This window comes from Tupaia chinensis, unplaced genomic scaffold (genome assembly GCF_000334495.1).
Source record: "Tupaia chinensis unplaced genomic scaffold, TupChi_1.0 Scaffold144255_1, whole genome shotgun sequence".
NCBI classification, from domain to species: Eukaryota; Metazoa; Chordata; class Mammalia; order Scandentia; family Tupaiidae; genus Tupaia; species Tupaia belangeri.
The window spans coordinates 3,896,807-3,907,805 of record NW_006204113.1 but is presented as its reverse complement, the minus strand read 5'-3'; the positions used below and the strand labels follow the sequence as shown (position 1 = coordinate 3,907,805).

The 10,999-nt window shown below is 43.0% G+C and overlaps 1 protein-coding gene across 1 annotated transcript in view; it reads left to right on the top strand.

The window, feature by feature from the left end:
• The window catches only part of LOC102483356 (cilia- and flagella-associated protein 43), a 128,591-nt gene that overhangs the window by 66,618 nt on the left and 50,974 nt on the right, over window positions 1-10,999 (top strand). Inside the window, exons 16-19 of the mRNA XM_006166408.1 lie at window positions 2,260-2,390; window positions 5,411-5,558; window positions 8,214-8,312; window positions 9,199-9,276. Of these exons, the coding sequence (XP_006166470.1) occupies window positions 2,260-2,390; window positions 5,411-5,558; window positions 8,214-8,312; window positions 9,199-9,276 (456 nt within the window). The remainder of the gene's footprint in view (window positions 1-2,259; window positions 2,391-5,410; window positions 5,559-8,213; window positions 8,313-9,198; window positions 9,277-10,999) is intronic.

Genomic DNA, 10,999 nt, shown 5'->3' with positions numbered 1-10,999 from the left:
GTTTTAGGCCACCGGATGCGGGCCTCGATCAGCGGGCGACTACATGGGAGTCCAGCGACATAGCCATTACACCAACTGCTGGTCCCCCTCCTGTGGTATTAATGACTAAGATTTTTATGAGTGTTTTTATTTACTGAGGTTCGCATCCCTAAGGGAGGGAACTCTGACCATCAGTGCTCTTACAGAAGGAGATCTGCAAGTAAGGTGCACTGGGCAGGGCCTGTGGATGAGCTCCAGCCCAGCGCCATCATTAGCGGGTTTGTGCCTTGGAAACTCACTGAGCTTCACGTGCTCACTGTGAAATCAGAGGGGCCTCCCTGCTGTCACCCGGTGGGATTCTGGGGAGGATCAGCGAGAGGGCATGTAAGAAACTGCTTTGGAAATAGCGACTTGCCGTGCAAATATGCTATTTCCCAGGCCTTAAGGGCCGCAGGTTGGTTCTTGCTGTCCCACCTGAGCCTTCCTGGGATGCTCGAAGAGCAGAAGGGAGCCGGGCGTGGCGCTTACTGAGTCCCCCACCATCACTTGTGGACTTCAATATCCCCACCATTGCCGTTTCTGACTCCCTTGTTCTCAGGCCTCAGAAAATGAAAACAGTCCCTCCTCCCTAAAAGGTGGGGGTCGTTTTCTTAGATACTGAGAGTGAGCTGTACTGGTCATCAGTATAATTTAATTTGATCAGTGATTCTTACCCAGCTTTTTTCCCCACAAGGGAATCATTCCAGTCACCCACGTGACATCCCCACGGGTGCACAGGTGAGCCGTGCCCCAACCCTGACACCCCAGCTTCTGCTCCTTGTAGGAGAAAGGAATATCATGGGGCAGAAGTGATATTGAGAAAATCTTGAATTGCTTGGAAATTAGTTCAAAGTGAATGATTTGCCAACTCTGCTACACTGCCTGTTTTTCAAATGGGTCATAAATAAATACGGTATCTGATAATGGCAAGACACAATGAGATGTCAGAGTTGTTCCAGGGAGTCTCGTCGATGCATGCAGAGCGCCTCATAGATGAGGTCGTTCATGGCAGTACTGGTCGTGAAAGCAACCTGATGTCACTGACCAGGACGGAGGAAGTAGACAATGGCACACAATGAGTATGCAGATAAAACATGGACTCTTATGCAGCCGTAATACAGCCTGAGGAAATAATTATGTAGCAAATATGGAAAGAACCCCAAGAGATACCTATTGTTAAGAGGCAAACAATGTGTCTGCTGTACATATTGTGTTATAATTTATGTAAGAAAAATTGATATTTGTGTAAAAATTTGTTTATATATACATATTTTTAAAATTCTGAAAGAGTATTGAAGATACTAATAATATTGCCTTGGGGGGAGGTATTAGGGCATGAGGTCAGAAAGAAGAATTTATAGCAGACTTTTATAGTTTTCAAATTTTGAGCCATCTGAATGTATTGCCTTTCAAAAAGTTAAATGAAGGACCAGTTGGTGGCATGATGGTTAGGGCAGCTGGGTCACATATGATCAACTGCTCAGTTCAAATCCCAGACCTGGTAGCTTGAAAAACACACTGGGTGTGCGTGACTAAAAACCTTAGAGGAGAATGGAGGAGAAAGGATTGCAGTATGGCCATCTCCCTGGGAGGTGTTTTCTCACTTTCCCTTTCTGCCTCTTCTGTCTGTCTCTGGCAAGTACATGTGCCCTGTAACAAATTAAAAAAAAAAAAAAAGGCATCACTGTGGAGAACCAGTGTGACACAGAAATCTGTTTTTAGTTAAGGAGTTTGAACTGTTGCTCTGTGTACCAAACTGGTGATGTGATTTGTTTGGGTTCTAATGAAACTGGTTTAGTTGGCATCTCCCAAGGCCTGCTATCTCCATTCTTCACATTGCTTGTCACCCTCTGCCACCATGCTTTGCACATAAATGGAACCTTCCTGATTCTTGAAGGCATCTGAATTTGCCATCTTTGCTTGCTCAAGTCCCTTCCTCTTGCTGTGTAGACTTCAGCAAGTCCTTTCACCTCTGTGTCTGATTTCCTATTATAGATCAGTGACAATAAACTCTCTCCTTCCATACTATACAAAAATACTGTGAGACTAGATCAATATTAGTGAACATGGTTTGAACTAGGGATTTTAAGTGTTATGCATAACTTCCACACCAATTGAAATGCTAATAGTAAATATGAAAATATTTATACACAAGCAAAAGTGCATGTAACGCTGTCAGGGAAAAAAAATATGGTAGAATGACATTTGTAATTTCTCTACTCTGTTTTTAAAACTATTGAGGAAACATTTGCTCGGTGTCGGAGTCATTCCCACCAAGGTCATGGGATTCAATCAGTGAGAATGTCAATGGATGGACAACACATTCTGGTGAATGGAAAAAATGATGGCACCCTTGTCTACCTGAAATGGAAGTACGTACAGTACACAGTAAGCAATCCTATATGGTACAGCGTTTAAAAACTTAGATTTTATCCTAAGTTTAACATGACAAGGGTAATATGCCAGGAGATGATTACCATCGAAAAGACAGCTGTGGACTCACAGATCCCAAGTGGTGTGAGCATGCCATTTGGGGAAGTACCTGGGAAGGCCAGAAGACTGGGGAAGTGCATAAACGTGGACAAGATCCCTTAGCATGGCTCCCACAGGAAGGACCAGTCAGGCTAGGACTGGCTAGTTTGAACACCAGTGGGTTTGAGGCGTAGGAGTTGCTCCTAGTTGTCTGTACCTAGCCCTGCTGATTTGGGCAAATAAATGGTTGCCCTGAGTTTGACAGTCCACTAGAACAGGTGGTTGGGGCTGTGGCTTCTGGATGGGTTGGTTTACATTTGGAAGGTGTGTTCCAGGGAGAGTTGCTTACTATATATAAGAATTTGCCTAGTTACCCCAGGGTCAGCAAGACCCCAGATTGCATAGCATCAGTGTAAGAAAATAAGACATAATAGTGGGCCACAGGTGGTGTGATAGTGAAGGCACTGGATCCCAAATAGCCAACTGAGTGGCTTGAGTCCCAGACCCAGCAGCTTGAAAAATCACACCGGGTACATAATCATGTGTGCCCAAAATCTCAAGAGGAGAATGAAGGAGTAGGGACTGTGATGTGGCCATTCCTTCTGGGGGTGGTGTGATTTCTCTCTTTCTCATGCTCTCTCTCTCTGTACACACCTTATAGTAAAAACCTAAAAGAAATTTTGTTAAAAATGATACATAATATATATGGAGGCTATTGGCTACCTTTCATGCATCTGTTAGAGGAACATGAGAAATGAGGACAATTCTGAATATTAGATAACTTTAAAAACTCCTAGTTATCTCTAAAACACCACACACACACACACGCACACACACACACCAAGTTACTTTTCTAATTAGACTTTTGCCTAGTTGATTTAAATTATTTAGACTTTACTTAGACCAACATTGAAATTCCGAATACACAATTACTACCCAAACATACAGATAATGCCTGGTGGTTAGAGGACACAAAGGTGACATGAAATAGACAGTCTGGAATTTAAATGTCACTCTGATTTGCTGATGGACATCACTCTGCCATTTATTTCAGCAAAAGTATTTTACAATCCCTTCTGTGATCAGAGCTGTAATCAAACCGGACCTTTCTTAGTAACTCTGGAAAATGTTAAGTACCCTGGAGATTCTGTTATAACAATTTTGGTAGGCACTGATTTCAAAGACTCATTTGAAGACTGTATCATCCCATTTTATGTACAGACTCCCTAATAGCATGTTAGCTTGTATGTCTCTATATAAATCCTACAGTCGACTTTGATAAGTGAACACGCAACATCTCAGGAAACAGCAAGCACATGCTGGACCCTGTTTGTACAAGTCCAGACATTTTTTTTTTTTTGAGAGATTTTCACTGTAGGGCGCGTGCGCTCGCCAGACAGACAGAGAGAGACATAGAGACAGAAAGCGAGAAATCACCCCCCAGGGGGGATGGTCACGCCGCAATCCCTTCTCCTCCATTCTCCTCTCGGGATCTTGGGCACGCACGCACACGTGCCCGGCGTGAGTTTTAAGCCACCGGGTCCGGGACACGAACCACGGTCGACTACGTGGGAGTCCAGCGACATAGCCATTACGCTAACTGCTGGTTCCCCAGACATTTTGATCCTTCTGTAATCATCAGGACTTCTGCCTCAAAACAAAGCTGGGTTTATAACCTTGGTCCAGGATTTAAGAGCTTGTGACATTGGCTCGTAATAAGCTTTCTCCATCACCTGTAACAGTGTTATTCAAGGTGGAGAACTGCGGCACCCCTGAGCTTGTTAGAAATGCATATTCCCCAGGTCCCACAGCCAGACGTTCTGAATCCAAATGTCTGCAGGCAGGGCCTGGGAATCTGTTTTACCAGACCCTTCCGGCAATGTTGACATGCCTAAGGCTGAGATGCCCTGGAGTACGGGTAGGATTCTGAGGGCTGAGTGTGATAGGTGGTTTTGTACATGCAGCAGCACGTGCCTCGTACATCCGGAGGGCCCAGCAGGTGTGGGGGCTCTTCTCTGCAGTGGTCTGGCAAGAAGCAAGAGGACACAGTGTGCCAAGAGGTCACTGTAGAAAGATCAAGAGGTTTGCTGTGTCCCGGAGCCCCTGAAAGAGTGCCGTAAGAAGTAGGGTGTTGACTACAGGGTACTGTGGAGAACCATCCGCGTATCTCTTTGTGTACATATAATGGGTATTTGAAAAGAATGCCATGAAAAGTCTTTTTTTTTTTTTTTGGTCTTAGTATTATTTTATTTTCATATGCAAAAAGTTAAAACTTGAAATAGTTCTGTATTTTTTTTCTCCTGTTGGGGTGTGGTTGCTTCTTCAGACAGGGGGGAAGAAAACTACATTCACATGATTTTTTTTGAGGACCCAATGCAGAGTGCAAGCAGCAAAACCCCAACTTAGCAGATATAATTTCAAACTTGACACTCATTTCTAAAATTACTACATTAAGAAAGGAACAAAGATCCACAGCAGATGAATGAACTATGGTAACAATGTTCTTTCCAAAATGTTTTCATTTTGCCATTGTAATTACACAAATGTATGTTTTAGGCCATTTTAGGGTTTTGTGTGTGTGTGTGTGTGTGTGTGTGTGTGTGTGCTATAATATACGTAATTATAGAACAGTCATTTTTTTTATAATTTCAAACTTGACACTCATTTCTAAAATTACTACACTAAGAAAGGAACAAAGATCCACAGCAGATGAATGAACTATGGTAACAATGTTCTTTCCAAAATGTTTTCATTTTGCCGTTGTAATTACACAAATGTATGTTTTAGGCCATTTTAGGGTTGTGTGTGTGTGTGTGTGTGTGTGTGTGTGTGTGTGCTATATAATATACATAATTATAGAACAGTCATTTTTTAAATTGTGACTTTGTAGCCTATGTGTTTCCCTTTCTTTTTAATGTAGACGATTTGGAGGAAACGTAACCAATGGAATTCTTGAATATTGCCAGAAACTATTAACGGCTCTGAGCAACACCATGGATGAAGAGAGTAATTATTTAAGCACAGCAGCACGAGTTTCTGAAGACATGGACTCTGAACCTGAATGCGCAGTTGAGTGCCAGCGCTTGCATCCTCCTTTTCCTTTCACTGTGCCTCGGAAGCTTGTTGTTTCCTTTAAGCAGATATTTGGTAATATTTCTCCTTACCCAGGTATCCCATGTTTTTCAAAAAGAGTATATAAGCTGCATCTGAGAAAACTAGTCCGCCTCTCTCAAAGCAATGGAAGATAATACATCTGAGATCTCGTTAAACCATAGCACCGATCTGGGCTTGTCTGAGGGGAAAACACATTAGCAGTGGTGCTTTGTCAAACCTGCCTCTCTATACTTTCACAGGATATACATCTTTTAAGGAAGTGTCTAGTTAGAGAACGCCGTTCATTCAGTCACTGTATAAACATTTAACGAGCACCTACAAAGTGCTAGGCTATGGGGGCCATAGCCATGAACAGGATAGTAGTAGTTTCTGCTTTCACTGAGGGGGTCAGGGGTTGGGGATGGGCAAGAAGACCCAGAAAAACAAGCAAATAAATAAGAAAAGGTTAGGGCCAGTCAGAGTCATGGTGATTATAGCAGCTGAATCCCACATAGCCAACTGTGTGGTTTGAGTCCCGGACCTGGTAGCTTGAAAAACACACTGAACATGTGTGCATGTGTGCTCAAAATCACAAAAGGAGGGAGAGAGACAAGAGAAGGAATTGTGGCAGGACCATTCTCCATAGGGGTACTTACTTTTCCTGTCTCTCCTTTTCTCTGTCTCTCTTCAGCAAGCATACTTGTCCTCTGGCAAAAATTTTTAAAAAAAGAAAAAGTTAGATAGACGTTCTACACTTGATTTTAGTCAAAAGCTTAAAAAGCAATAGTAACAAGTTCTGTTCAGTGAAGAAAAATAGGTTGGATAGCCCCTCAAGAAGACATTTAAACTGAGATATGACTTAAAAGAGGGTGCTCCCTTGCAAAAGAACAGTGTGGGGTGGAGGCAAGGGAATTCAGGGCAGAGGAAAGAGTTTAGCATATGGCATGTGATGCATAAGGACCTAGAAAACCCCTGTGCAGTTGAGGTGAGCAAGGGAGAAAGTGGTAGAAGATGAAGTCCTTGAAGTGGGAAAAGACCAGGCAGAGAAGGGATTTATAAACCAGATCAAGAGTTTGGATTTTATTTCCCTTGTACTGAGACCCTACTGAGGTGCTCTGAGCAGAGGATCGACAAGCACTATTTACAGGTTGAATGACTGCTTGCTGCTGTGTGGAGGATGCTTCCTCTGGGGGTAGGAGTGGAAACCAGAGATGACTCAGGAGGCCATAGTAGAGATCCAGGTTACAAGGATGGAGGTGGGGGAGTGTGACGGGGGAGAAGAGAAGGGACAGGTTCCAGGCAGGTTTCAGAGGTAGAGTTGATAGAACTTGCTGATGGACTGGACACATGGGGAGAGGGAAAACAGGACTCAAGGACATTGCCTAGGTTCTTTTACTTGAACATCTATGTACAAGATGGTACCATTTACAGAGATGGGGCAGACTGGTGGAAGACCCATGGTGGGGAGAAAGAAAGGAATCTGAAATCAGTTTTACCATGCTATGCCAGAGAAGCCTGTTAGATATCGAAGTGGAAATGCCAGGTAGACTGTTAGAGAGATGAGCCGTGTGTTCTGGGGAAAAGCCGGGACTGGAGATGTGAGAGCCAGAGCATGTGGGATGAATGTGAAGCCGTAAACTAGGTAAGGTAAGGTCATCGTGGAAGAATGAGTGGTAAGAAGCAGAAAGGGACCAGGACTGAGCAACTTCTAGAGCCAGTAGAAGAGTTTAGGGAAGCGGAGGAGTCTGAGAGGAGCAGTCAGTGTGGTCATTGGAGAGTCGGGGGCGGAGGGGTTGAGGGGTGACATCACTTTCAAGGCATTTTGCTGCAAAGAGGAGCAAAGAAATGGGGTTATACAGCTGCCTGTAGTGTGGTGGTCATGTGTTGTGTACAGGGAGCCGAATCCCACATGCTGCGTCGGAATTCCAACCTCAGAGCCTCAAACAAGCAAGCCATGTGCATATGTGTGCCCAAAATAAGGTTTTAAAATGGAGGAAAAGGGATTATGGTGTAACCATGCCCCATTGGAGATAGAGTCTCTGTCTCTGCTTTCCTCTCTCTCTTTCTGTCTTTCTCATGCACCCGCACAAGGCCTCTGGCCATCAATCAGTCAATCAGGGTGGGAGCTAAAGGGAAATGTGATGGTCAATTGAGAATAGCTTTTCTAACACAGGAGATACTAGATCATGTCTGGATACTGTTGGAAAAGATCCAGCAGGAGAGGAAAAGAGATGATACAGAGGGAGATAGGATAAAGGGAAAAAAAATAGTTTAAAGACTTCAAGAAGGAAGAAGAAATTCAGATCCTAAGAACAGGTGGAGGACCTAGCCTCAGTGCGCAAGCAGGCAGGAGCACCTGTCCACAGAAACAGGAAGAAGGCAAAGAGCGATGTGGTGATGGTGTGGCCTGTCTAATCATTTCTGCTTTCACAGTGCGAGGTGTGGCTGATGTAGGAACAGTCCAGAAGCGATCAAATAATGACACATTCCATCTGGGGTGGGCAAATAGTTGCTGTTATATTAAAAAATGCAACAACTGCAAAGGGACTCAAAGCAGTTATGTGAAGTAGGGTAGGAGGAGAAGAACTTGACAAGTTTTTAAATGTAAGAAATGTCTGTTTTCCTCTAAGGTATCTCAGAAGAAGTCAAGCATTGACTCATCACAAGAGGAGTTAAGCCTATCTGTCAAGATAAAGGAAATGTCTTGGATACAACAAAAAAACCAAGAGGTATTTCTACAACATTGGACAGGTTCCAAATAATGGTCTGTGGGTGTGACAGATGGATGAGCTTCCTGTGGACCCTTACTGGGAAGTTGGATGGTAGAATACACTCCCTGACAAAGCAATGCCTTGAGCAAGTGTAACTTTCCTGAAAGCAAATGAACACTCCAAACACAGCCCACTCCTTTAGCTAAAGCTAATGAGCTTTAAGACGTATGCTTTTGCTAACAGGAACCCTGACAAAGATGTCTGAGTAAGCCAAAGCCAAGATTGAACTCTGGTGTGCCATTTTGGAGTGGGGGATCGGGGTCAGGGAGGTTATCTTAAAGAAAAGGTGGGCCAGGAACCAAAGGCAGGTGGTGGCTTCAGATGTTTAGGGAGGTGGCACAGGCAGGGCATATTTACAGCTGGTGTCTGGTTCATCCTGCTCTAATCTCAAGTCCCTGATAGAAGAGCACACTGGATTTCTTTTGTCCACTGTTCACTATTTATTATTTTTCTATTTATTTTCTTTCCACTAGCCATATAGTTGACATTAATTTCCAGTTGCTACAGTGGTCACTTATAGTAGCATGCAAGCAAAGTATTGAAGTATCATTTCATGTACATTTTATAGGAGACTTCAAAAATTTTGTGGGAAAATGGAATTAAAGTACAAGTTTATTTCGGTGTAAAATTCTGAAATTCATGCCTAGTTTTTTTTTTTTTTTAATCCATTAATACATTTTTCCATGAGCTTTTTGAAGATCCCTCTCCTCATATTATTAGTTTTTAGAATGTTCTATTTCCGTTTCTGGAGAAGTGTTGTCTGTATATCCATCTATGTATCTGTCGCCATCCAGGGCTGTCATTTCTCTTGCATTGTTAAGTGATAATACTTGTTATATTTCAGGCCATCAAACAGGAAGTTAAGCTGTTTTCTGAGAAAAGAAAAGAGATAAAAAGAGGAATCAAATCACTTGCTAAAACTGTAAGTGTTGTGATTTCATAAGTGAATTATGTTTTGAACTTTGTTCCATTCAGTGCAATGTGGAAAACTATACCCCTTTTTTCTCCGTCTGTAAGTTGAGTTTTCTTGGCTACTTTAACAGGGTAGAATGTTAACCAGACCACACCCTCTATATGGCGTTCTCCTTATTCCTCTTTCTACAGATACTCTATCTTGGGCTGACTTGGTAGCACAGGAGGAACGTGCTGCCTGGGTGATGCAGAAAGTGACCCATGCACGCCCACTGTCCTGGCTGGCTGGGAAGGCTAGGTGTAGATTGAAGCAGAAGGCCTTGTGAGGATGCTTCTCTCTCTCTCATGAAAAAAATAATAACTTTAAAAAAAAAAGTCTCAGTTAGCTTCTTAGTACTGATTATTTTTCTTTTAGAGATTTTTTTTTTTTTTGCCATAGGGCACATATACTCGCCAGGGACAGAGACACAGAGATAAATAGACAGGGACAGTTAAAGTGAGAAACCACCCCCCAAGGGGTGGCCACACCGCAATCCCTTCTCTTCCATTCTTCTCTGGGGATTTTGGGCACACACACACACACACACATGCCGGGCATGAGTTTCAAGCCACAGGGTTCAGGACTCAAATGCAGTCAACCACTAAACCACCTGCTGGCCCCAATTTTTTTAATCAAAGTTACATATTTACTTTTTTACAAATAATACTGAGCTACATAATTTAAAATAACTTTTTTTTTTTTTAATAGCAAGGCAGGGAGTTTATTAAATGAGAGGGAGTGAAAAACAGCTCCTAAGAAGGAGGTGGGGGTCCCTGAAAATGGGTGCCGAGGAGGAGCTGGGGCCAGGGGTTTTATTTGGGCCCAAGGGTCCCTGTTCAGGCTTGTTTTTAAGTGGGGCTCACGCATGCATTCCCCTTGTAGTGGAAAGAGGCACATGCTGGATGGGTCTAATTATTCTCCAAATTTTGGAGTTAGTACTAAGGTCAGGAGATTCTTTGTCTAGAAGCTTTGGGGCCTGAATTCTTTAATAAGACAAAGGGCCCTACTTCTCTTCACTGTGATTCCTGCAATTCTGAGGTGATTGTTCTCAATTCGTTCTGCTTTTTTGCTTGGCTATTTATCTCCATTGATTTCAATTTTCTCATTATTGCTTGATTGTAAATATTTTTTTATTTTGTTTTGGTCACATCAGCCAAAGTATTACTTAGAAAAGCATATGCATTTCAGGATCAGCAAGTTTGGTTAAGGCACTGGACACTACCACATGGCAGGCCAGGGTTCAAGTCCCAGACCTGGCTTGCTTTCTCACTGTCCCTCTGTGTGTGTGTGTGTGTGTGTGTGTGTGTGTGTCTGATCAAATTAAACTAAATAAATGAAAGAATAAATAAAATTAAATGAATAATTATTTTTTAAAAAGTGGGATCAACAGTTGACATAATGGCTATGTCACTGGACTCTCATGTAGTCAACCACGGTTTGAATCCCAGACCCAGTGGTTTAAACTTACACCAGGCATATGTGCAGGTGTGCCCAAGACCCCAAGAGGAGAATGGAGGAGAAGGGATTGCGGCATGGCCACCCCCCAGGATGATTTCTTGCTTTCTGTCTCTCTGTCTTTCTGTCTCTCTCTCTCTGTCTTTCTGGCAAGCACACATGCCCTATAGCAAAAACCTCTTCAAAAAAAAAAAAAACGAAAGGGAACCGGCAGTTAGGATAATAGCTATGTCGCTGG